At 38.4% G+C, this 26,745-nt stretch overlaps 2 protein-coding genes across 2 annotated transcripts in view; one reads left to right on the forward strand and one right to left on the reverse strand.

The window, feature by feature from the left end:
• Window positions 1-327: 327 nt before the first annotated feature.
• The window catches only part of CDC20B (cell division cycle 20B), a 40,220-nt gene continuing 13,802 nt past the window's right edge, over window positions 328-26,745 (reverse strand). Inside the window, 8 exon segments of the mRNA XM_064404254.1 lie at window positions 328-455; window positions 1,614-1,759; window positions 2,440-2,585; window positions 19,923-19,968; window positions 22,770-22,880; window positions 23,558-23,683; window positions 24,676-24,786; window positions 24,788-24,928. Coding sequence (XP_064260324.1) covers window positions 1,724-1,759; window positions 2,440-2,585; window positions 19,923-19,968; window positions 22,770-22,880; window positions 23,558-23,683; window positions 24,676-24,786; window positions 24,788-24,928 — 717 coding nt within the window. The 3' untranslated portion in view covers window positions 328-455; window positions 1,614-1,723.
• On the forward strand, window positions 10,050-15,222 carry GZMA (granzyme A). The gene is made up of 5 exons (XM_064403841.1): window positions 10,050-10,157; window positions 10,861-11,005; window positions 12,688-12,826; window positions 13,470-13,742; window positions 14,516-15,222. Exons 1-5 carry the CDS (start codon window positions 10,097-10,099, stop codon window positions 14,672-14,674), a joined length of 777 nt encoding a protein of 258 aa, XP_064259911.1. The 5' UTR covers window positions 10,050-10,096; the 3' UTR covers window positions 14,675-15,222.

Raw genomic sequence — 26,745 nt, forward strand, 5'->3', positions numbered from 1 at the left:
GTACACTGACCTAAACTAAATAAAGTCTTAACAAGTCCTTTTCACAGCAATAAAGTCTCTCACAAATGTGGTTAAAATCACTTAAAACATGATCAGCCTCCTAAGATGTCTAACACTGTTTGTTCCCAGTGAAAAGGGAAAACCATTGTTAAATATATGCCCCCCACCCTCGTAACTTTGCTTTTTACCTCACAAGTATCACTCAGATATAATTAACTTTTCCCTGCAGCACACAACATGGTTTTGGTTATTTTTGGGTCACTGGAATAATGTTTGTCACAGCTTTTTCTATTGACAATTTTAAGAGTTGTCTTACAGAGATATTTTGATGGCTTTCCTGGTGATGTGTCTCCCCAGCCAGCCACCTGGCAGAGTGTGCCAGATTCAACATCTTCAAAAAAGTCAGGCAGAGGCAAAAGTTGCACATATTTATTCAGCTTGGCAGTATCATTCAACTAAAAAAGAAAAAGAAAAAAGAAGGAAAAATAAGGAAAAACTAGATTTCTTATGCAGAAGGGAAGGGAAATATCACATAGCTTCAATTAACATTTAGTCTCATTTTACCATCACTTCCCTTAAAAATCACTTTTCATTACTTAGGAACTGATCCTGAGCTTAATTGTCCCTTTGAAAATTCACAAGACTTTCCATAGTAGCAGTACAGCATTTTCCCATCTGTGGTAGCACTAGTGAGTTCAAGCCCAGCTTTCCATTGGATAGAGTGTGAAATGTAAAACCTACATGGGAGTTAGGCTGTTGGATCTATGTCCTGTTCACAAACATAACTTGCCACTAAACTTCAGTATTGAAATCAGATTCTGGTGCTTGACTGACAGAAAATTCTCAAAGCACAGTGTGATGTGCCCACGAACAAAGATGAAAACAAAACTATAAGAATTTAGACACAAAAGCAGCAACATAATTGAGGAAAAACCAGCTCTCAGTCTATTCAGACTGCCAATTTTTGCTCTGAGAGATTCTAAAGGGGTTAAATTATTCAGACTGCCTGTGTTTTGTTGGTCTTTGCCTGACAGATCCATCCTTCAGCAGAGGTCAGTAAATGAAAACACAACCAAATCCTGACATATATCCTCAGTGTGCTTGGTAAGGGCTCACAGGCACCAAACATACATTTTCAGTCTTATGATCACTGCACCATGATTCATTTCACAGGGCGATACAGGGTGATACAAGGTTCTCAGCTAAACAATTCTGGCTTTATACCTTTCAAAACATGTGTTCCAACAAATCAAAAATTTATTTAAAAATATATTTGCAGTTATTGCTGCCAGTGCTGGAACTTGGAAAGTTCCAAAGATGGAAAGCTTATTCCAAGCCACTGAATACTCCATTACTGCCGAAGTGTAGAGACAGAAGGTAAGCTCTGTTACTAATACTATCCCTGTTTCTGTGTAAAATTCAAAGGATTTTGAGATATCCATATCATTCTGGAAAGAGTTGTGATTTTCAGCTCCAGAAATATTACTTCCTAGTGATCCATTTGGTTTTGTGTTCACAGATACCCTGGTGCTCCTGTCAAGGGCCACAGGAGAAGCCAGCGAGATGAGCCTGGTCTACACTGACAAGGAAGCAGCAGTAGAATGCTTACTGACATCCAGGGGAAGGAGCTCCTCAGAGATGAACCACGGTCAGGTGCTTGAGCCACAGATGCCTGTAGTTGTTCCAGCTAGCACAGAGAGGGACGTGGTTACCTTCCTCCCTGTCATTGCCATGCCAAACCAGCGATACCATCTAAATACTGAAAAACAAGTTCCAGTCACAGAATAATAGAATCATAGAATGTTATAGCTGGAAGGGACCCTAAAGATCATCTAGTCCCAACCTCCCTGCTACAGGCAGGGGCACCTCCCTGTAAATTCAAATTCTCATAGCTCTGCCCCACTTTGGCATCAGATGATAATGTTGGCAAGGACATTTTCCATGCTTCATTCTGCAGTGTCCTGAGCCTCCTCCACTTTGTGACCACTCTGTGCTCCTAGAGCTGACTCTGCATGTCCTGGATTATCCACACTCTCACTTTACCTGCTTACACCAGAAAATTAACAGTAAGTTTCATCTCCATTTTTACTTAGTCCGGCACAAGATCTAACTATGGGATAGAGATGTGAGCCAGACTCTGTTACATATATCCCTTCAGCTTTGCCTTTGAAAAATTACTGAAGAATGTGCTTTGTGTTTTGGAGGGGTTGCTGCAGTGAATGGATTAAAAAGAGACTTTTAGAGCACAGAACAGGCTTGAAATATCATATCTGCTCACAGACCTAGCGATCCTCTAAGTCATCTAGGTTAATACTACCAAAAGTAGACTATTCTATTATATTGTTATCTAAACAATGTACTCTTCAGTATCAAAGAGTAGCCAAAATGATCATCAGCAAAAGTCCTTTCACAAAAATACAGCAGTAATTAAAACAATACCTTGAGGAGCATTATGTCATAATCAAAGGGAGGCCGGTCAAACTGACAATGAGGAAAGGTTTCCATAATCACAAATATCTGCTGTGCTTCTTCAGGAATGGATGTCCAATGAACTCCAAGAACAACTGTCTTCCAATTCATCTGTTCTGTAATTTATAGAAAATATAGGAAGAGAAAGTCACTACAGGAACTGAGCAACATTTCTGAGGATAATCAAAAGACATGCAACACAATACCATTTCATTTTACAACAATGGAATTAAAACAGATAGAGCAGGAAATCATTCATTTCAATGTTTTGATATGAGCTTCTTTTTCTGTGAAATAATTGTATGATAACTGATCTCCAGAGATTTTCAGAGTTTGGAATTAGTTTTGTGAAAGAGCCTCCCATCTTTATAAGGGGAATTGCTTGCACAAGGACAGCTGCTACTGATGCCTTTCATTAATCTCTGAAAGGTCTCCTTTGGATTTATGACCTAATCTTGCAAAGACAAACTTTGCTGGCATCAGTAGCATGTCAGAACACACATCAATACTCAACATTTATCCTGAGCATTATGCATACGATTATCTTTACTATTAATAAGCTTTTTGTCCTTAATTTTCTAAACACAGCATTCAGCACACTAAGGAAGAAGGGTGTGTGTTGCCTAACCCAAGACACCCCAGCAGTGAAAAATTATGAAAAAAGGGAGAATGTTAAAATTCAAAGAGTTATACATTCACTTCCTGCTGTTAAACATTAAGAGTTGACAACCAATAAATTCCGCTACATTCCAAGCTCTATAAGTATCATCAGAGATATATTTATTAATATTTGTCTTTCTTCATTTTGCCCTGCTATACTTAATCCAGCCCAAAAATTTGACACTGCAGAACACATACTGCCAGTTTCCTGTGCTTAATTTTCAGAACATAATCTCACTATTTATTCAAGCCAGAACAAAGACTTTATCAATACAAACTATAAAAGAACAATTTTCTTCATTCAAGATGCATATATCACTGAAAGCCATAATTCATTTATTTATACATGGAATTTTATTTGTGAAAATATCTGCAAAGGCAGTGCTGTAGTCCAAAAATTTCTCTTTTTATCTACAAAGCACACTTCCTCAGAGAGAATGATATGTCTCTCAAAACTCTGTCTCTGTCATTCTAACAGGTGTTTCACAGGCCACAAAGAAATTCACGTTGCTGAATCCATGCTGTTTTGCCTAAGAAAGAAAATTACTTCAGACATCATTAACACATGTGATCCATTAATTAGGAAGTTTTATATGCACTGCAATTGCACCAGGCATGGAACAGGTGTTGGTGGGTTTTGTGTGAGCATTGTTTTACAGCTTAGGAGAGGGAAACCAAGCTGGTTCAACTTGCCTCAATGGTAAAGACTTAAAGTCAGACCAAAACAATGTGCTGTAAGAAACCCAGATCAGTTACCAGAGCACATTCTCCACAGGATCATAGACAGACAATACCCTTTCCACTGAACAGCTAAAAATCTGAAGTTTTATAAATATATCTGACTGGCTATCTCTGACATATTGTTTGAAGAATAAGAGACTCCAGATTCCATTTAAACGTCCCTTAATTCCAAAAAGGAAGACTTGGTTATGTTTTGTAAATTTGCTAAACAGAGAATGCTAGGAATTAATATTTCTACCCTTACAATCCCACCTGATTCAGCTGAAAAATAGTGAAAGTCAAGTTCACTCTGAAGGAACTGTGTCCTCTATTTCAGACAAACTCACAGAAGGCTGGCCAACCTGCCCACACTGGAGGTCAGGTTTGCACAGGTTTATTGTAACTTTTTTCCTTTTAGATTGTGAAAAAAAGAAGGAAATATTGCAGAACTAAAATACAATTCAGGGAACATTTTAAGAAAAATAGGGCATTTTAATTCCTAATGTGAACAGTAGATGTCCCCCTTACCTCGAGTCAGCTGTTCAACACTAGAGCATACCACCTGGGGAAGAGATGCTTCTGCTCACATTTAATTTGTCAAAAGGACAAATTCCTTGTCACAGGACATGACATGAGTGACATTCTGGGTTTGTGAGCCTAAGTCACTCAATATGAGAGGAATAATGTCCACATCTAATTAAAATTAATCTCTCTCAGGGTATTTTGAGGCTTAGTTCCAAGCACACACATAAGATTTGTTTAAAATCCTTGGGACATATTCCCTTCTCTAAGACATTGCTTTTTCACATGCATAAATAATTAATTTGGTCTTTTAACAGCACATTATTTATGCTGTAACTTTGACAGGCTCACATAATTAAGGTAACTGCAATGCAGATCAGTAGTTTATAGCAACTAAAAACAATAACAAGTTCTAGGATAATTCCAGGGAATGAACTGCAGCTATCTAAAAACCTATTTAAAAAATCAATACTCATCTTCCTTCACTTAGAGGCTTGCATATCATGTCTCACTTCAATGAAGAATTAAAATTGCCCCATTTTAAGATACTGACTCACAAGGTACTGTTGTCAAAACCCATTGCTTTTCCAGAAGAGCTCCTCCACAACAAACACCTAAATTCTTGTCCTGGATAGCAGCCATATAAGACCAGGAATGAGGATGCACTTCATGTCCTCCAACAATGTCTATGCAGCCACCTGAAATGCAAGAGAAGTGCAATTATATTATGTGTTATCCAGAGGAACTGGGAATCTGGATATTTTTACTCTTAGGTGGGCACTTGCATCTTGTTAGTACAGTAAGAGCAATTAGAGAGAGCAGGGGAGCAGAGGAGCTCTCAGGTGTCAGCTGCTGCTATTTGCTGTCAGGAGCACTGTAAATCACCATGCACTCATCAGTATTCAAATGCCCCCTACAGGAAATGGGTTTGAAAGTTTTTACTAATAGCTCCCTCTCTTGAAATTTCCCTTTACATGTTAATATTGTGTTATTTTACTGCAGATTGATTTTTCAAGATTCTGTCTTCCAATTTCTTAAAGAAAAACCTGCCCAATTCTTGAAATTCCTAATAAAACCCAAATAAAGCGTAATCCCTAAATAACAACTAGAAGTCTCAGGGTGTTCAATGCACTTTTTGGCTTAAAAGAGAAAAAAAAAAGGAGAAAGAAAAAAAAAGTGAGAAGAATTAAACTGGACATCTTTAAATTGTAGAAAAAAATGGGAGAATGAATGTAACCTGAAAATGCTTCAGAGAACACCAGTGTGAAGGGATAATCAGGGCATGTGGAGTTCAAAAGTTGCTCCTAAACTGTGGATCTGGATTGAGTACACTCAGGGCACATAAAGTACAAAAGTCACTCCTATGGACCAAGGTACATCAGTAGCCAGCAATTGCTCCACAGAATTCCACTGCCCAGGTAATATCTTCAGTTAAAAGACTGAAAAATATTCATATGCAAATTAACAGGAGCCATTGAGACCTGTCAAATATCTGTTATTTTATAAACTATGGAATATAGGATATAAAAGACAAGCCAAGACCAGCCACACACATGTAAGACAAAGTAATTTGTATCTTGTTAAAAATAATTTTGGGGGGTGCAGCTTTCACCCAAAAGATAGAAAAAACCCTAGACTCTGAAACTGCCAAACACAAAAGAAATCTAATCTCTGGTCACAAAAAAAGATAAACTGGTGAGAAAGGCATTTCTGTATTGCAGACCTCTGTGTCTGCATGCATGTCTTGCACACCTTGCTAGTAAACCACTACAAAAAACCCCAGTCTGCCCTTGTGTGAAGAAGTTACAAAACCTGCTACCATATTCATTGTCTTTAGAAACAATCTGAAATATAACTTGCCCAATATAATTAGGTCTCACTTTTATTAGAGAATTACAGAATAGCAGCTCTCAGTCTCAATCTCATTGCTGAACGAGATTGTAACATAGAAATGTTTATTTCTGTGTCACAGAATCTTATTAGTTAGAACCCAGTTTGAAAACATGCACATGGTGCAGCATGATTCATGTTTCAGAAGACTCTTCCAAAGCTCTTTTAAAAGAAAACAAATTACTATTAGAATTCATGCTGGCTCTTAAAACAGCCAGCTCCAGCTCCCCCAAAGTCATTCTCCATTCTTCATCCAATTCCAGAATTATTCACCTACTGGACACTATCCACAGGTAATCTCTGCAAAGACAGTCCTAAAGGCATAATTTATGTTTGCCCTTTATGGCTTTGCCCTCCCAATAAATAGCTGGATTGGAAAGCAGCATAAGAGACAAAATAGGAAACAGATTCATGCTCTGGCCAAATAATAGAAGGCTTGTGTTCCCAGAGCATAATATCTAATGCTGGATTTTTTCTGCCAAGTACTAACATCATAGAAGGAATGCTGATTTGCTGCAAGGCTTTGAGGACTCCCTGAGTTTACTACATCTACTTGTATTTATTACTTGTGCTACTACATTTCCTGCTGGCATCACATAGCAAATAAGTGGAAACAGGGACACCGGGTGAATAGCTGAGGCAGAAAAGACAAACAGGTAAGTACCATGAGGCACTGGTACCGGAGAAGAAATAAAATAGGTATCCCCACCATACATTCTGCCCTTTCCCCAGCAAGTCCCTGGGAATCTGCCTCCCAACCACCAGGAGATGTGTCCAGACACACTGGGGTGGAATTGGGGATGTGGTAGCTCAAGGAGAAGACAGGGAAAGTGTGGCAGCTCTGCCTTGCTGTGCTCCTGGCAGCTGTCAGCTCTGCACCTCTATCCTGCCTCCCTTCCCAGCTCAAGAAAACAGCCCTTCAGCTGAGCTGAGACTGCCTGAACTCAGCACCAGCAGACCTGGAAGGTTTAGAGGAGCAGTGTAAATTGGTCTCCTGAAACGGTATCCTAAAATCACATCTGATGCTCACCTCAAGCACCAAAGAAAGCAGCACGAAGGAAAAAGGAACAAAGTCACTGCAGAAGGCAAATGGTCAAAATGACAGAGTGTAAGATAAGGGATAGAAACCTCAGCACAGCAATGCACAGATCTGAAAGTGATCCACTGACCCATGGGCCTGTAGCCCATAGGAAACCTCCCCAAAGGCAGAGGCTGGTCATAGAACTGCATACACACCTTGTTTTTTACTCAGGCAGTGGCTTCTGCCAAGTGAGAGGCTCTGCTTCGTGAGCACTCTAGGCAGAAAGGACAGTGTATTTGGTTTTACCTCGCTCCTCTTGAAGACCAATTAAATAAGCAACAGAGGAGCTAATAAAAGAATTTTACTTGAGAAGAAAGCTTTGCTTTAGCATTTCTCTTTAAATGCAAAAGGCCAATAGAATCTAAACTTTGCCATAAATTAACTTATTGCCTTAACCAAAGGAGCCCAGCCAACAAATTGCACACCCTAAAATTTTATGTCACATTTTCAGCCTCAGTGATGTAAATTGCAAGAGGAAGATAAGTCTCTGACAAAGCATTTGGGTACAAAATTGGTACTGGTTATGTTCATATCAATCTGATCTTTAATACCTGTGCCATTGGAGATTTTGCAGATTGTCAGAGAGGTCATTCAGGAGCTTGCACAAAAAGTCATCAATAGGTACTGAACAATAGTTTAGACTCCATATTTCTAATTCTAATTATCAATGTCAATGGATCTCTCAGAATTGGAGGGGATTTTTGAAGAAGCATGGATATGCTCCAAACCTGTGGAGTTTCAGAAGGAACATCTTTAGAAGTAAGTATGATTTAGAAGTAAATGGAAATACAAGTAGACATTGAAGAGTATATACAGGCTATAGAAGATTAAGTTTTAGATAGCAGGCATAGATTTACCTGTATCTATTTACCTGGAAAACATCTAGGAACATTAGCTAATGTTTTATTCAGTGTCTTTCAAAGAGATTTTATTTGAAAACAGATCAGGCAAACATATGATGATACATACCAAAGCTGTTTTTACTGGCCATTGCACCTCACACAGGACCATCCAAGGATTAATCATTGTAGCACTACAGGTTTAAGCATGTCTGAGCATACAGGATTTTTTGCTCACAAGTTTTCTTCTTGGTCATGTCTCTGCATAGTCCAGACAGGAAACAGCTTCAATATGGTAACAGTGCTAATTAAAATATAATAAAATCAGACTTTTTCAAATAATTGTGACTGATAAAAGAAAGAATTATACCTATGATCGCTGGTAATATTGTGTTCAGGAGAACAGTGTAAAAAAGAACATCAGTGCCACAAAGTGATGATAATTACAGGGGATGTGCTAGTAATGAGGAGAAAAATTTAAGAGAATTAAATCTTGGTGGGCTTTAGCAGTTCATGGAGCTGTCACCTTGTCACTTAGGTGACCGTGTCTCAACAAACACACATCAGTGACAAAGAGCTCCACAGTCTCTAAAATTAGGTTGACACCTGCCTTCTTCAGAAAAATTGCCAAGTTATCCTCAGTCCCAGAAGGGAGAGCAGCATCAAATTTGATCAAGGTCTGCCCAAGGCAGACAGGTGAAACTCACTTGGTGCTGGGCCAGTTGAGCTCAAGATATGATACAGCAAGAACCCAGGAGATTTCTGCAAGCTCTTCATTGTGGGCTGCTTTCTGTAAGTTGCCTGTTGTGAGGCTCAAGGCTTCAAGAAACCATCCAGTCTGCGTGACAGTGACATTTCACTAGTTATAGAATATATAGGTTTTAGAAGAGTTGATACTCCAAATTATTTAATATTGATACAATTTTATTTAATTTTATTATTTAGGTATATATTTGCAAGGGAGAAATTGTGCCTTTACAAGGCTCTAGATAAGACTTATTCACAGAACCATAGAATATCCTGAGTTGAAAGAAACCCCACAAGGACCACTGAAATCCAACCCCTGGCTCTTCACAGGACACCCCAGAATCATATCATGTGCTCTAGAACATTGTCCAAGCATGTCTTGAGCTCTGTCAGGCTGGTGCTGTGACCACTGCCCTTGGGAGCCTGCTCCAGTGCCCAACCACCCCGAGTTTTCAGGACTCAATTCAGTTGCCTAAAACTCAGCATTTAGTCACATTTGAGATACTGTGGGCTTTCCAGATGCAGACACAGAGCTGGCAAATCTGGCACAGCATTTTCAGAAGAGTGACAGCCTTCTGCACCACACCTAAAACACTTTAAGACACTTTAAATATCATCATACCCTTAGCTATAGGCCATGAAACCACACTCAGTGCTTTATGAATGCTCAGCCAGTGCAAACCTAATGAGACAGCATCAGATCCTGAAATGAGAAAATATCAGATTCCTTGGCCCTGAGGGTGTCCTGAGCAGAAAAGATATTTCATTAAAGAGGAATGGACTGGAATTCATGTCTGACCTGGAAGCCACCTGAAGTGTCTGGAATGAAACTATACAACTTCACATGGACAACTGAATCAGCCCAAATTTATGTGATCTGAGTCCCACTGTGTTTCACCCCTATAATCATATATCAGTTCTTTGCAAATGCTACAGAGAGAACACAAAGTGGGGTAGAGCCTGTCTTCGCACCACAGCAGATGACGCAAATTCTCGGTAACACTTCTGCTCTAAGGTACATCGCTGGGGAGGGTTTCTGTCCTTGTCGTGGTTAACCCCTTAAGAGAAAAAAAAAACCCACATCCTCTTCATTTATGCATATAAATTCATAGATTGGTAGATAGAGATATATTCAAGAGTGAATAAGAAGGAGCATCAGACAGAAATTATGGGCGCTTTCCTCCCTTGGTACACCTTCACTGCTGTCATTCTCCTGGTAATTCATGGAGGTAAGTATGCAATTTAATACTGTTGAAAGTAAGTCCTGATGTACAGCATTCTAGTTAAGCTAACACGTATTAATGTAAAGGAAGTAGTCACAATTATTATTGGTTGTTATAATTAGTTCCTCTCCACTGTCTGCATGAGTTTGATCATTCACATAAACAAAATAATTTCTGAACGGGTCTTTAATAAAGCTGCAAAGTCCGAGCTGTTTGGAGGAGTTCTGAGTAGAGAACATAATGATTATCTCATCTTTCTCTCTAGAGCCATACACATACTTTAACTGCTTGATTTTCTCTTTTTCTGGAAGACAGATTATCATAATGTGGCTAATACTACATAGTCTCGTTTCCATGCACAATATTTAAGATATGGGAGATATGGGAGATTGTTACTCGCAATGAAAACTAAGAAATTAACCATATCAATAATCTTCAAGAAAAGAAATCTGTGCAAAAGCAACAAAACCTTGGTGTGGGGTTTTTGCCCAAGCTCACCCCACTGATCTCATTTCAGTATTATTGAAATGTAATGCAGTAATTCTGCTGTGCAGTTTTAAAATTCTACCCTGAAGACCATCATTGTGACATATGTGCATACTTGTGTGTCTGTATCCTTTCTAATTACAACTGCCATGTTTTCTAAGAGACTTGGAGTGTCTTACAGTATTTGTCAACTCAGCTGTTTGTCTTGTGCTTACTTTTTTAGGTTTGTGTGTGGATATCATTGGAGGAAATGAAGTAAAGCCACACTCAAGACCATTCATGGCCCAAATCAAGGGACCACGAGGAATTATTTGTGGAGGAGCTTTAATTAAGGAAAACTGGGTGTTAACAGCTGCACATTGTAAGGTGTAAGTTCTTACTCTTATTCAGAGATTGTCCTTAGTGAGTCTCCAGTGTCTGTTCAAGCAGGAGAGTTAGTATCTCTGGTAATTTTATTCATTTATTATGACCATGATCATGTTCTGATTACTGTGCTTTATAGGTTCTATCAGCAAATTTGTTATAGTGAGTAAAAAAATATAACAAATATACTGGTCTCCACTGTTTCTGAAGAGATATTTAAAAACTTCTAGCTGCACATTAGCATAGAGCAGCAACACTGAAACAGTGAACTTGGGGGAAAGTTTTATCCCTGTTTTCTCAGTCAACCTGTACACTAGACAAGTGGAGTGTCAAGTCTAAACTGCTGCTCTGAGAACAAAAATAAATTCTTGTATTTTTATTCTATAAAATTCATTGCTGAAAAGACAGCATGTGGTTAACACAGGAGCAAAAATCCTCCAAACAGATGACAGGAGATGCTGAGAGATCTCTGCCTTGGTATGTTGGCTTGCCAGCCATCTTTTTTCTCCTGCCCAAATCAAGATGCAAATGGATATTAGGCTCTACTGAGTTCTTCAGTAGAGGGACAGCAAAGCAATAAGTGAGTTTTGAATTACACATCCCACCCCTACTTGCTCTTGTGGGGAGAACTGAAGCTGCTGCTGAGCCAGACCACACGCAGGCTCTGTCAACAGCCTGACCAAGACCAGTGAGCCACTGGACTCTGCAAATATCAGAGAAATGTATCCATCTCTCCTCCACCTCTTCCTTGTCCAGACAGGGAGATCTGTGGAACCTACTATAAAGAGAGCACTGGGCCCAAAATCTTTGTATTAACAGAAAGTAAAGAATGTTTCCAAATGAGATGCCATTTAAGAGAAAATACAATTAGTTATTAACTTAATGATGGCTCAGTCAACAGACAGCTCTCAATAGATGAAGAAAAGGAACAACCACTTTCCCAGGGTTGCATTTTCCACAATAAGACATGAATGAGCACCAACATGCACATCTCCTGGAATATTCTCCCATTCAGCTGTAGGATGTGTTGTTTGCCCAAAACCAGCTGTGCCTGTGGTCAGTTAGTAATGTCTGCTTGACCTGTCTGGCCAAGGAGTGCTAGACTTCTGGTCACTGTCAGAGAGCCACAGCAGGCACAACTCTGCCACCACTTGAGGATCTTGGAAGTGTAGGAAGTTGCAGAAAAACCTAGAAAAGAGGAATGAGCTGTGTCTCATACAGATTCAGGAAATGGTGTTGAAATCTGTTAGAATAAAGCAATAGTACATTTCAATACAGTCAGAATATCTCTGAACTACAGTGCTGTGGCCTATTTTCTTAAATTTTCAGCAAAAACTACATAGGACACAGTTGGTGAGAAAAGTACCCACAGAAAATCTGGTGCATCCACCACTCATTCAGTTCCCAAAAGGAAATAATGGGGATGGACCCAAAATCAAGTACCTGAAACCTTTCTGTGCTCTTGGGAAGATGAAAATAAGATATGAATTTTGATTCACTGAGTCATATTTTTCTTTTAGCTGTTGTATGAACAAGGGGTCATCTTTTAGATATTTCTAAATTACTGTTGCTTTTCAGGCATAGGAAAATACACTGTAGTAGCTGGTCATTATAGCACCACATTAACCAACAAAAATTTAGGGTTACATCAAAGTGAATCCCAATAACTATGTGGTCCTCTCCTCAGGGAAAAAAGCAAAGTTATTCTTGGAGCCCATTCATTGAAAAAAAGAGAAAAAGAACAGCAAGCTTTTCGGATTGCAAAAGACATTCCTTATCCATGCTACGACCCCAGTACCAAGGAAAATGACATTATGCTTCTTCAGGTACAGATTATATATCACTTGTGGAATATACACACTGCACTGAGCTATTTTCTTCCTTCTTCTCATCTAGGGAGATGAGCCAAGGGAGTTTCTGGTGACTTTTTTTCTGGGGTGATATAGTCTGGTCTGCTAATGCAGCAGCCTGGGGAATTGGGGATGCACTAGTAACTAAGGCAGCTAACAATTCCTGTAATGGTTGCCACAGCTAGTTTACAAACTCTGGAGCTTGATCAAGATATTTCAGCTTCTGGCTTTTCCATAAAGGAATAAAAATACATGGTTAAAAGCACTAACGTTTCATCTGAAAAGGAGTTCTAATTAAAAATGTCTGGCTTTTCTGATCTTCAATTTTGCCAGCATCAGTAATTACTGTTATTTTGTCTTCTAAATGATCTGAGAGCCAGAGAAGTAAAATAAGATGTTTTTTAGAGCTAATAGATCAGCAGAACGTAAGTGGGTTCTCATGAGACAAAGAGTACCCATTTTCCCATTCTTACATTGATGACATAACTACTGTCACAAAGAATTGAGGAATCTCAGAAAGGGATTGCATTAATTACCATAATGGGAAAGATCTAATGGTTGATATGCAAGGACCTCTGTTAGATTGTGCCATAATACTTATTTTCCATATCTTCTACAGCTTCAGGGAAGAGCAAAACTTAATAAAGCTGTGCAACCAATCCCCCTGCCTCCTTCAGATGATGATCCCAGACCAGGAACAGTTTGCACAGTAGCAGGATGGGGTACAACTACCAATCATCCAGGCAAGCTCCCTACTGCCCTGATGGAAGTCAATATCACTGTCATCAGGAGGGAAATATGCAATGATAAAAATCATTATAATGGCAAACCTGTCATAACAGAGAACATGATATGTGCAGGGGCTAAGAATGGAAAAAAGGATTCATGTAATGTGAGTATATTTACTATGACTGCATAAATTGTGTAATAAAAATAAAATATAATGTACCAGCATTATACATTTACAATCTCTCAATGAAGAATTTCATCAAATATCAGTGAATTTACCAAGCCTTGTTTTTCTAAGCCTTAAAATCAAAACTTAAGATGAGTAAATTCACCTTCACAGCCTTTCAATATTGCAATTGTATCCAGCCATGGCAGATAGCTATCCTCATCTTCAATACCATGAGTTTAATACTAAAATGTCCACAAAACAGCTTGTAGTCCATTAGCAAGCAGCCGATCTCAGTGGAACCACTTATTTGATGTCAGAAATCTTTGAAATAGGTTTTGCTGATAAAAAGCCTTTTAACTGGGTCCCAAGTCAAGTACACAACTGTGTAAAAACTACCACATTTTAAAAGATTTAAATATTGCATTTAAAAAGGCATCAATTTCTGGAGACTTACACTTTCCATGAGGAAACTTTTCAATTTATTTCTTCATTTTCAAAGAGACTAATTCTTCCCTAGCACTGAGCTAGATTCATTCCCCATTATGCATACTTGAAAGATTAGATTGAATTCTATAAAGCCTTTTCTATGAAGCCTTTTCTTTCATTTGTTTTACTGTCGGAAATCCTAATTTCCAAGGAGGAAAAAATTATCCTTAATAACACTGGCTACATTTTTATTTTCCCCATCTAACTAGTGGAAATTTTATTTAAAGGAAACATGTTTTAGCTTTTATTAATTTGAATGACTATGTTTTCCTTTTTTCTAGGGGGACTCTGGTGGACCTTTAAGATGTAATAATATCATGAAAGGCATCACTGCATTTGGGAAGCAGAAGAAATGTGGTGACGCTGATGGCCCCGGTGTCTACACTCGACTCACAAAGCGACACCTTGAGTGGATAAGGAAAACCATAGGGGGGGCCTAATAGATTAGGTTTGGGCCACGTGATTTGTGTAAATGAAATGGGCTTTTCAAAACAGCTTCATTAGTCTGGTAAAAGAGGTATTCTCACACTGAATTTTGGCAGCTTGATGTAGTTCTGCTACAATGGCATTTCTAGCTTATGCTGTCAGCCATGGAGTCATTGGGGGTATTTGGGACTGAGGATTCCAGCGTCCTTGTAGTGTGTGTTCACACTGAGTTCTACTGGTGTTTCAAACCAAGAACCTAATTCTTGTTTGGGTCCTCACTCCTTGTTGAGCATATATAGCACTCTTTTGTACCTGGACTTCTGCAAAAACCCTGAAAGTTAGTGGTGTGCTAGGTACAGGTACAGACACCTAAAAAAGCTTTGTTTCTCTGCAGCGAAGCTCTTTGTTTTATAGATGTAGTGGATTGTTAAGCTTCAGAAAATTAAATTGCAGCAACTGTGTGACATAGGTGTTAATATTCTAACTGTCTTGTATTTGGAACCTCTAGATTTTATCCCTTTATGTACTTTACATTTAATAAAGCAATGGCAATAAAAATCCACTGCTTTCAGTTGTCAATTTATGTGGAAAGCTCTTTCTCTTGCAGCATAGGTAGTTTATGTACTATCTGTAGTATGTGTTTACTATCTGTGTAATGTTCCATACATGTTAAATGTTTGAAAAGCATACCAAAATAAGCAGCATTGTGTTTAAAAAATCTTCTGAAAACCCATGCTTCAGAGAAATTACATGACCATATCAATATGGTACAGTGCTGTTGATAATATAAAGCACTCTTAATTTTATGATGCCAGTACTGCTGTTTCAGACATACAGTGAAATTTTTAAATGTTTCAACAAGCATTCATCAAGTAGCAAATAGACCTCTTGTGGAAAATGCTTCTGCCTGCTTCTGTATTAACAGACTTGGGCATTTTCAATGCCATGAGCACCTCAAGAAGGGCTTGGATTTATTTTGTGTTGCTTCAAGAGGTTTTTACTTGGAGGTAAGCATTAGGTAAGAGAAAGCAGGGAACATTCAAGGGTGGAGATATTTTTCATTGATTTTAATTTTAAAATTATTGCTCCATCCATTCTAAGCAATTAAGCACTACTTACAAACACAATGAGAAAGCACAAACTAGAACTTTTTTACACAACTGCACTTACCTGATGTCATTAAGAAGAGACAGTAGTTTTCTCACAGAGAAGTAAGGAAGGGTGAAGATAAAGAAGGCCTAAACTATAGGGGTCTCTACTGGAAATTTTGATTATGAAAAACAATTTTTTTCCCTTTGTTACATTACACAGTCAGAAATTTCCATAGTCCTATTCTTATTTATAAATGTTTTTTCTCACTCTTGGTCTGAACATACAATATGTACACACAAAGGGATGCACAAACACAAAAGCAAAGCAGGAGCAGAAAAAAAGATTATCAGACAAATAAGATTGCATCAGTGAAACTGAGAGAAGAACTTGACCCACTGACTGCTGCCAACACCCAGAAGTAGTGACTTGATTCTGTGTTTAAACACACAGGAAATAAGAAATTTCAGTCTTTTTTTATTCTTGCAAACTACCTAACCCCTGCTTAGGCAAAAACTAATTCTAAAAACTTTCAGGAAACATAAATGTCCTTATCAACCTGTAGCCTATCTAGGGCTATTTCACTCTTCCCATACATAGTCTTACTTCATTTCTTTGCTCATATTTTCACTGCCTTTCTTTCATGTTGCTGTTGCATTATTTCTTCATACTGCTTCCTCTTTGGTATGATTTTTCTTTTTCCCCAAAAGTCACAAACAGCACCCTTGTCAGTGAAAAACCCCTCTCAAGGCCTGTAATTCAGTATTTCTCCATTTTCCAGATGGTGGTTCTGAGCCAAGTGTTGGAGAACCTTAGAGGTCAGGAAGGACAGGTTCTGACCAAGGAGAAGTTTTTAATACATGAAGAAATGTGCTACAGAAAAATGTGCAGCCTTCCTCTTCCACCCTGACATTTAGGACTTACCCTAAAATAATTTTAAAATGGGGCTTTTTTTTTTACATAGATATTTTTAGTGAATTGTGCAAAATAAGCCTGTAGAGTTGGACTTACATGGTAAAAACAAAATTTCAGCCTCTGTCACTACTGCCAGTAGCATAAACTTGTAGAAAAAAGAAGTAGAAAGAGAGAGCTGCATTTTCCTCTAGATGGGGAGCTCTCTGCTCAAGAGGTATGGTATGAGACCATTCACCATAGAGTTTCACCTATATTTCTGTTCACTGTGGAACAGAACCCACACTAGCTATGAAAAATGCTATGATAATTCGATGTCATTATTTGCTTCTCAGTCTGGCTATGTGAGATAATTGGAGGGAAATAACAGGTATAAACTGCATCACACAAATTCATGTAACATAAATGCAGGTAGCATCAAGTCACATCATGTAGGGGCAGAACAGGACATGTCTGCTAGACTTAGTGCTTTTAAGTGTGGGAACAAATGGATTCCCCAGTCATTATATTATAGACAATTGTTTTGTCATATTGATATACCAAAGAAGAAAGACACATGTACTGTATGAGCAATGAAGTTTTTCTTCAGGCAAAAATTATTTTTGGATTCTATATGTTGTACAGTGCCCCACCTTGGACAGGATTGTAGGGATGAAGATCTGATTTTTGTCAACTTAATTTTTCTTAAACCTCTGTGCCTACCCCTAGAGACTCAGCTTTCAGTCCATATAGACCACAGATGAAGAACAAGTCTACTTCTTGGAAATGCCTTCTGATTTCTGTCTCATCGTGGGCCTGAGCAACACACCAGGCATGTAACTGGCAATGAGCTAAAAGAATGCCATATTCTACTGAGAGGAATTCAGGATTTCAAATTTTGACCAAGACTTTGTACATTAAGACCTCTGCACTGGCAGAATGAGGCAGCTGTGCAAGGACATGGTCAACTTTCAGCAGCTTCACACTCTGCACATTCAGAAAAGAAGCATTACAGTATACATTTAATTTCATTTCAAATTAGTTACAGTCCAGAACACACGCTTAGATGTCTTCTCAGATATGGTCACATAATGGATATACAGGTCACAAAAACAAAGTCCTCTCATAGTTATGGACTTTTGAAATCAGTAGCTTCTCCCACTTCTAGATATTGTGCTTAAATACATCTGGGGCAATACAGCTTGATTAGTCAACAATGAGCAGTAAGTAACTAAGATATGAATGAGAAGTTCTTAGGCTGAGAAACATGTACTTTCTTATTTTGACACTTCAGCATCCAACAAAATGTGCATGGTTTCAGTATTGGTCAAGTCCTACCATGCTACAGCCTCCCATCTTGTGTCATGAATCTCCTTCTATACTGGATATAAATTATACAAACATCATTTAGGTGCTGCCAAAGGAAAGAGAGAATTTCTGGGCAAATAAAAAAGTGCATGAGCAAGAGACTAATTCTACTCATTCTTTTAACATTCAAAATGGGAAAAAATGTTTTTAATATTTCTAAAACCTTATAAATTACTTAAAATACCATTTTGAGTATATAAAACAGATTCTAATTGGTTGGTAAAATCTCCAGAAACAAACTTGTTCATATTAGAAGATAGACAAAGTATAAGCTATTTCCCACACTTAGACATCATGTTCTTGGTAGCAGTTTCTCAATTGACAACCAATATTACCATTTTCTAACCTGCTTTAAAGACCACATGAGATGACACAAGAGCCCAGTAAGTGAGTAGGAGTTTATTGCAATCTCTTACTAGGTGAAACAGATGAGTGGTCTCAACCTTCCAGAGCTAAACCTAACGACCACATAACTTGTGAGCAGCACAAGATGAGGTTTTAAAAATCATGAGAACTAAAGACATGATGGTTTCACATTCATTTACAGAGATAACTTGTGCCCCTGTTTGTCTCTTCTCATGCATTTGTCCACAGTGTAATTTTCCACAGACTGGCACTGCTCTAGTCCCCTAATATCCTAATCTTTCCCTGCTACAAGAAACATTCTAAATAAACTTTCAGTTGTGAAAAAACTATAAAAGAAAGGAATCCAAACAATAAAAGTTTCTGTGCTCAGGGGGCTTTTAATATAAAATGCAAGAATGAACCCTTACCCCTTGCCTCTGATCATTCCTAACAATGAAAGCAAAGCTCCAAAGGTGTTTGTAGGCAGAACACAATGAATAGCACTACTGCTCTGTATCTGAACAGCTTCTGAGGCCCAGTCCTGACAGCCTTACTTAGCTGTTGGCACTCTACAAGTCTTGCAAGGCAAACGTATGTTAAAGTCCAAGGCTTTTATTCCTTGTGAGCACTAAATAGAATCCACAATACAGTGACAGCTGCACTGTTTGCTGGCAACCAGAATTGAACCGGTACCCTTAAGAAAAGAACTAACTGTTGTGTTTGTCCCAAATAGCATGTTCCTTTGACTATGTCCATCTGAATTCTTAATTAGATTATTACATAACAATGCATAATAATAGAATTATTATGCAATTTTTTGTAATTTAAATCACTGTCAAATATAGTTGGTGGGTTCAAGGAAAGGAAGCAATTAAAAATCTAGTTAAGACATTTTCCTAATTATGCTAGTTATCATTACCATGATGAAAACAATAAACAATTCCCTGTAAATAATTTCTAATTAATTATATATTTAATCTAGAACTCTAGGAGTATTTAGACAGATTCCATACAACAATTTATGTGATACACAGAACAAGGCAGACACCTTGATTGGTCTCTGCTCACCATAGTCTTTGAATGATTCCAGGCAATATGCATTAATTACTATCTGGTTACCAATGGAGATGCTAAGGCAATGTAAAATTTATTGCAAGAATCCAAGATAAAAGTAGGACCTAACACTTTATGTTGGTGCTTTACACAGGTTGGATTCTTTCCATGTTTGCTAACATAATTGAAATATACATTACATTATTCTTCAGAATTAGGATATTTTTCCTTTAGGGTAAGGCAAGCTACTAAGATTTCACATAATAGACTGATAAGAAAATTTGTTCTTTTAAATAAATTGTACTGTCTTTTGCCATGTTTTTATTGGAAGGAAGACACATATTTTGAATTATTTAGTGAGCTGAATACATTAATCACTGGCTTTCAAGAAAAAAGTTACAAGAGTGAGGTTAAATAACTGTTATTAAAAAGTTTTGTCGCAGTGCATGCTCTCCCCAGACCCATGTTGTTTTTACAGACAAGACATCCCACCCACTGCAACAAAAATGAACTTACTCTGATCTGAGCTCAGGGTTATATGCAAGATTATCCCTTTGAGACCTAGAAAATAAAACATATACAAAAGAAAAAGAGAGATACATCAGAATTCTACACTGATTATGCCAGTCATTTTCACCACCCACACTATGGCTTGTTCCACTTTACTGCAGCAAACATGCTGCATAGGATGTGGGAAGCTATCATCCTCTATTGAGTGTTGAGTTTGAGTTATATCAAATTGACTGTTTTGATATAAATAAGGAGCTGAAGGAAATATATTCTTAATAGGGAGTAGGCTTTAACTGTCTGCACCACTTTGAGGAGACATTTCTGCCAAAGGAACACATTGAACCTGAACTATTGTTCTCCATGCATTCACAATGTCAGTCTCATCTGTGTTTGGTAATGTCTCTCACTGCTGAGCTTTCCCATCTGGCTGCACAGGCCTTGCAGACAGTTTGCAGCAGCTGATCCAACAATAATGAGATACTGTCTCCAGCTGCTCAGTTATTACTGCTAAAGACATCTTTTAACAGTGACTCCACTAAGCCATTTAGTGGAATTGTGTTTTGAGTTTATATGCTGTTGTCATAAATCTTGGGCACTGCACATGGAAAGCAGAAAGCTACCCAGTCTAGCAGCACAAAGAATGTACTAAACTCATTAATGTGGTTGTACAAAAATCTCACCCACAAGCAGCCACCAAACTTGAACTGAAGGTAGAAAGAGTCTGGAACTAAATTGAGATTCTTGAGAGTTGCATTTACCTCATTGCTCTGCCATAGACTTCCTGTACCTTCTAGAGCTACGCCAATGCCAGGAAAACATGTGAGGTTTTCAGGCACATGGCAGCAAGAGAAACTGGAAGCTTTTTTCCTTGAAGTTACTGGACTTTGTCTTTCCTGGCTGGGTGAGTTACTGACAATCACACTGGTAACCTAAACCCCCAAGAGAAAAAATCTTATGAGTAATAGTTTCTAAAGCAGATCAGATAAACCACATCCTAAAAGGAAGCATGAAAGTAAGAAGTCATGTGTGACCAGCTAAAAAGAATGTGAGTGACCTGTGTCCTCTCATCACTTGTACCAGAGTTCTCCACAAGCACAAGAGAATGGCACTCCTCTAGCTGAAGATACTATAAGGACAAACATGTGAGGAACTGTACAGCCCTGTGGTGCCTAATGAAGGCCCACAGGACTGTTGCCAATGCAAAGTCTGCCCTTAAATTGTGAAGCTGATAGAGTGGCTCTCTGGAAACACTACGACTAAGTGCAAATACCTGCTGTCCTGGTGCTGAGCTACATGAGTTCCTGCTAAACTTTTTTACTTGAATTTCAACACCACTAAATTATTTCAGCAGATAAATTTTCTAGCTTTGCTCCTTCTTAAGTTATTGAAATGTACAGAATCTTCCATACTTAGGACTGAGATTTGAGTACTCAATGAATTCTTTATGCTGTTCCTGTTCAGTGTCTGTAATGACTTTGAAGGAGGATGTTGAGTTGTAATCTTTGGAGCACCCAAAACTATCCACAACAGTGATTGAAATTTGATTACAGTTTAAGTCACAAAGCAGTGGAGGGCTTTGTGACTTAGGGAGAAATCAGACAAGTTGAAATTATTCATTTGCATGGGTTTTGAGTGGTGTTTTCTAGGTTTATTTAATTGTTTCAATACCATGTTCAGGTCAGGTAAAATTTTCGAAGCAATTACATATTTTTCTTGCCTGTATGTTCTCATTGATCTACAACAACTTTCCTAAGGAGTGGAGGTTACATCCAAAATTATTCTTTTTCTTTTTTTTCTTTTCTAGTAAATTACTCTAATAGTTCTATCAGAATCATCTCAAAAACTTATCCAGTGCTATAAAAAGGTTACTATCTTTCAGTTGTCATTCTGTTCTGAATATGCTCAGTGACAGTCACCCTTAATTACTAAAGTGCTCAACTGGTGCTGATAGGTCTTCATTCTTAGCTGGGGTCTTCAGCATTTGCAAGATGCTCATGAAATGAAATTCAGTTACAGTTTGTCAGATCATTTCTGTGGGTGTAAAACTTATGTGGTTAAAAGTGTCTGAGGCTGACTTAGAACCACCTAAGTCGCAATCATCATCACAGCATTTATTCTGATCATATTTTGATTCATCCATAATTTTTTCCACTATTTAATTTCTTACAGTAAGTTATTAGGAGTCTTCATAAGCAGGAATATGTCTGTGTAGCAATGATCTGGTCTTTTCTGTTCATGAGTAACACCAGAGACAAAGAGGCTTGATAGCAAGAAACAACCTCTGCATATAGTGTAGCCCTACAGCACCATAGAACCATACAGAGCTATAAGGAAACCCCACTTTCTCTGGCAGGGTGCAAGGAAAACACTCTGCACCACATTTCTTCACAACAAAATCCTTCATTAAAACAAAGACATGTCTAAATAACACATGGAGGTTTGGTTTGGACATCATTTGAAAGCTGGTTCAGTATCCTTGCATCATGAGATGCAAAAGCAATCACATTTGGTTTGTGTTGTCCAGAAGGTCATCAGCCAGAAAGCACTGGAAGCCACCTGACATTAACACATTCAACCCTGGCCTAGTCAGCCTTAGAAAGAAGTGGCAATACACATCCTGCACCTGGCACAGCCTTAGGAATTATAGAACAGAATCCCAGCACTAAAAACAAGGAATTTCCCAGAAGTAATTTATACCACAGTCTTATTAAGTCAGCCTTTACAATCCCACAAATCAGGATTGTGTGCATGAACACAAATGTGTAGGTGACTGCTTTTTGCTGCTTTTTTTACATAAGGTATGCACTTGCAAAACCAGACTGATTTGGCTGATAAATAGCAGAGGTACTTGATATAGAGTTCTAATGAATTGACAAGCATGGGATACTCCCATATTTTCATCTGATTTGCAGGAAGGTCTTGTCCCATTGTCAGTTCACTGGGTAACCAGAGCAAGGAAGAAATCTAATGCAATTCAAAATTCTGCTTTAGTTTACAGAAGGGCTTAACATACATTATTCAGAGATTTGAAATTGCAGAGTATTTATTTATTTAGAAGGGCCATTTAATTGTTTTCAACTCTTCAAAATACGGTTGTTTCATTGTCCTATCTAAACATGGCAACAACCTATTAATATAAAAAGCCCCCAAAACACATCCTCAGCTACATTGTAGTAGCTCCAGCAAACCAAGTTATGCTGCTTTACTACAGCTGAGAACCTGTTCTTCTGTCTCCTAATATTCAAACTCCAGAAACAGATGTTTTCCCTCTGACTCCTACACCTCTCCTCACCCCAATGCTCTGGGAATTTTTCTTCCCCTTTAGCATTCTCTCCACGTTTAGAATTTTGGCCAAAGTTATTATTGCCAGCAAAGAAAGATGATGAAAAGTGTCTGGCTTCAAGACTATCTCCTCTTCAATCACTTCTGCATGGAGACAGAAGTGGTGAAGGAGAAACAACAAACTGCTTCTGAGTCAATCACACACGGTGGTGCTGAACGCAGCACAATTGCACATCCAGAGAAAACCTTGCTGTTCCTCTCACTGCAGAACCACCCTCAAAGTCAGTGGGAGTTTGCCAAATGAGCACAGCTATACAAAAAGAGCATAGCCTAAGTATGCAGACATTTCATCATTTCACCTGTGAATCTGTAATTGCACTTTGGATGATTTTCTCACAATTCATGTGCCAGACACGCAAAATCCCATCTTTCATTCCACCTCCTGTAGCAAGGACTTTTGACTGCCAAGGACACCAGGTCATGGCCTAAAAAATAAAAAGAAAACAGATGCCAGAATAGATTAGGAGGTTAGATGGAAGAACCTAGACATTTTAGCTTGGAGTCTAGCTATTAAAATGAACTACAACAAGTACCCAGAATGTACACTCAGGGCAGTGTAGAATCCCAAAACTCCAAATGCTGCTTCCCTTGCCCTTGTTTCACAGCCTACACTGTCCTACATACCCTCATAAAACTCCAGCTTCTCTGCTTGCCTTTCAGAGGCCACGGACTCACAGGTCAGTACCAGAAGAACCAAGCAGGACAGAGTCTTACTGCCTAAGCCAAGCCATCACAGAAGTCTAAGCAAAGTGGCCTACAGGGCTTACAAGAGACCTGGTTTCTCCCAGGGTATGTCCAGGATATGCCTAAGGCCCAGAATCTACCTGAAGAAAAGCTTCTCAGAGCTCAGTTCCACATGTTTCAATAAATTTCTCCAACCCTTTAACACCAGCACTAAAGTCCAGCCTCAGATACTTTTGGGAGAACAAACAGCTTGCAAATACTGGTCTCTCCTGCCTCTTATTACTATTACCTGACCTATCTCCCACACAGACAGGGACTACATAAAGTGTCTTAAATCACTTCATTTAAAATTTCCTTCTTCAGATTATTTATCACCAACAATGACATGAAAATATGGTCAGGAGGGCAAAAAGAACCTCATACATCAAACTAATTACAACAGAAGTAGTTTTCCAAAACTCCAAAAATCAAAATATCTTGTTTGTAAACTTGTAAGTATTACACCACCAAACTTTTCTGTGAAGGTACGTAGATAGAAGAAAATGTGATAAACATTATTTCTGTTTGACAATATATTTACAAAGGCCTACTAATCCAGTATATCAAAGCTCTAGCAAGCTTATCTATGAAGAGAACTGGTTTTAAAGTTAATGGCATCACAGACAGAAGAAACTAATAGACATCAGTAAGATAATTTGAAAAATTGCCTGAGCAATATGCCTTTTACATATACCTTAACTGCTAAGAAGGGAAGTATGATTTTCAGTGCCTGTGACTGCAATTTCACCCCAGGGTTGCTAGGCCAAATATTCAATATACCACCTCTAGACCAAAATGCCAGCAAACAGGTTGGCTAGTGACAATTTCAGGCTGCAAATGTTTTATTTGTTTTGACAAAGAATCCCAACACGGTGCTGAGCAACCTGAACATCACGGTGATGGACAAATCCCAGTAGAGAGCAGGAAAAGACAGCACGGGTTTATTGCTAATGGAGCATGAAAAGCAACTTCATCACACCAATGCTTCTTCAGAAGCAAACCACATCAGAGCAAAACGCGTCAGCAGAACAACAGCATTTCAGTGAGAGGAAAGACAGAACAAGTATCAAAGCACACCCTGACTGCAGAGGTGACTGACAGCAGGAAGGAGCCAAGCAGCTGTGCCATTTCAGCTGGACAGAATTCCTGTTGTCTCTCAAGTTTCTTTTCCATGAACACAGTCTGTGCCACTAATCTACACTCTGTTCGACTGCTGAGCCATTTAATGTAAACTATTTCCTGCTCTTCATGAAAAATCCTTCCACAAGGTGATTTTTGCCAAAGCCAGGTAGGACTCCACGCCCAGCAGAGAAGCAGTGTAAAACTACATTGTACTGCTAAAGGGCTTTCAGGAAAGTTACCGTGTATTCTTTGATTCTGTCCCTTCCCTTGCCTTGCTCCTGCCTCCCACTCCAAGGCCCTAGGAAAATCTGTGCAGCTTGACACTGCTGGACCAGGTGCTTGCTAGGAAATGGATTCACCGTTCTACAATACCATCAGTCTGATACACTCTTCTAGTATCAGTCTACAAAAGGCAGGAAGGAATACCCTGCCTGGAAGCACTGCTACTGTTAAAGTTTAGCTCCTAGATATGGCTTTTGCACATTAATATGGGATTTGGACTGAAAATACCAAAAATACCTTGCAATACATTTTACCATGTTTTATGGATATGACGTACATTAATCCTATGAGAAATCAGAAGAGATTCCTGCTGAAATTCACACTTAAAACTAGTATGACACTGAAATAAAATCAACAAATTCAATACAATCCTTCTGGGTATCTGAGAAACAGGTATCTGACATTAATTGCAATCAATTTATTTGAGGATTTTAATTATATTAGTAAGGGTTAGTAACTGGAGACTTTCCCACAATGGCTCTTTAAGATTTTTCAGATACATGTTGAATTACTTGGAAGCACTAAAAATGCACACACAAACCTGACTTACTGCAAGAAATGTAGTTGTGTTGTGCTTGTGTAGTGGACTTTATGGTATTGAAATTTATTTACAGACTCATGATGATGTGCTGTTGGACTATTTTTAACCACAACTATTACAATGTAATCCCAAAGTCAATTGATATTTTGGAAACTTCCACAGCGAAATTTAGTGTAAGAATGCTGCTCTAATTTTAGTAACAATTAATATTAACTCCATGTATTTTTTTTTCTCCTCATGCAGTTAATTTAACTCTGCCCTAATATTACAATTATCTGGTTCATTTCAAACCTGGAAAAAGAAATCAATGTTACCTAACTTAATACGTCAACCATAACTGTATTTCACAGGTTCACACTGAATTTTATCAATTTCTGCTCTGAAGTTCCTGTTTTTTTCACTGCTTTGACCAAGAGGAAATGTGAACCAAAACTATTTCTTACTGCAGGGAGGTTATGCCACTTGGTACTGGCAGGATGTTACACCTGCATCCTTGTAACCTAACCCACACAGTATAGTTGCAACTGCAGTTTATTAACTGTTTGTTCAGCTGGTGTGTCTGTACCTCCTTGTACCTCCACCTTGCAGACCTCATATAACCACAACCAGAGCATCTTGTGAAGCCAAAAATAAAACTACCACTGCTGCTCTTATCAAGAGATACTAGTTTCATTGTGAGTTAATGAAGTCAGCCTACCCTTGCTATTATCATTCCATTTAAGTAAAACAGAACACTAACATATGATTTTAAAATCACAGAAGCATTCATCATGCACAAGTCTCTCCTCAACCCCTTCATGTGTGAGTCAAAGATCTGAA

This window comes from Passer domesticus, chromosome Z (genome assembly GCF_036417665.1).
Source record: "Passer domesticus isolate bPasDom1 chromosome Z, bPasDom1.hap1, whole genome shotgun sequence".
Taxonomy (NCBI): Eukaryota; Metazoa; Chordata; class Aves; order Passeriformes; family Passeridae; genus Passer; species Passer domesticus.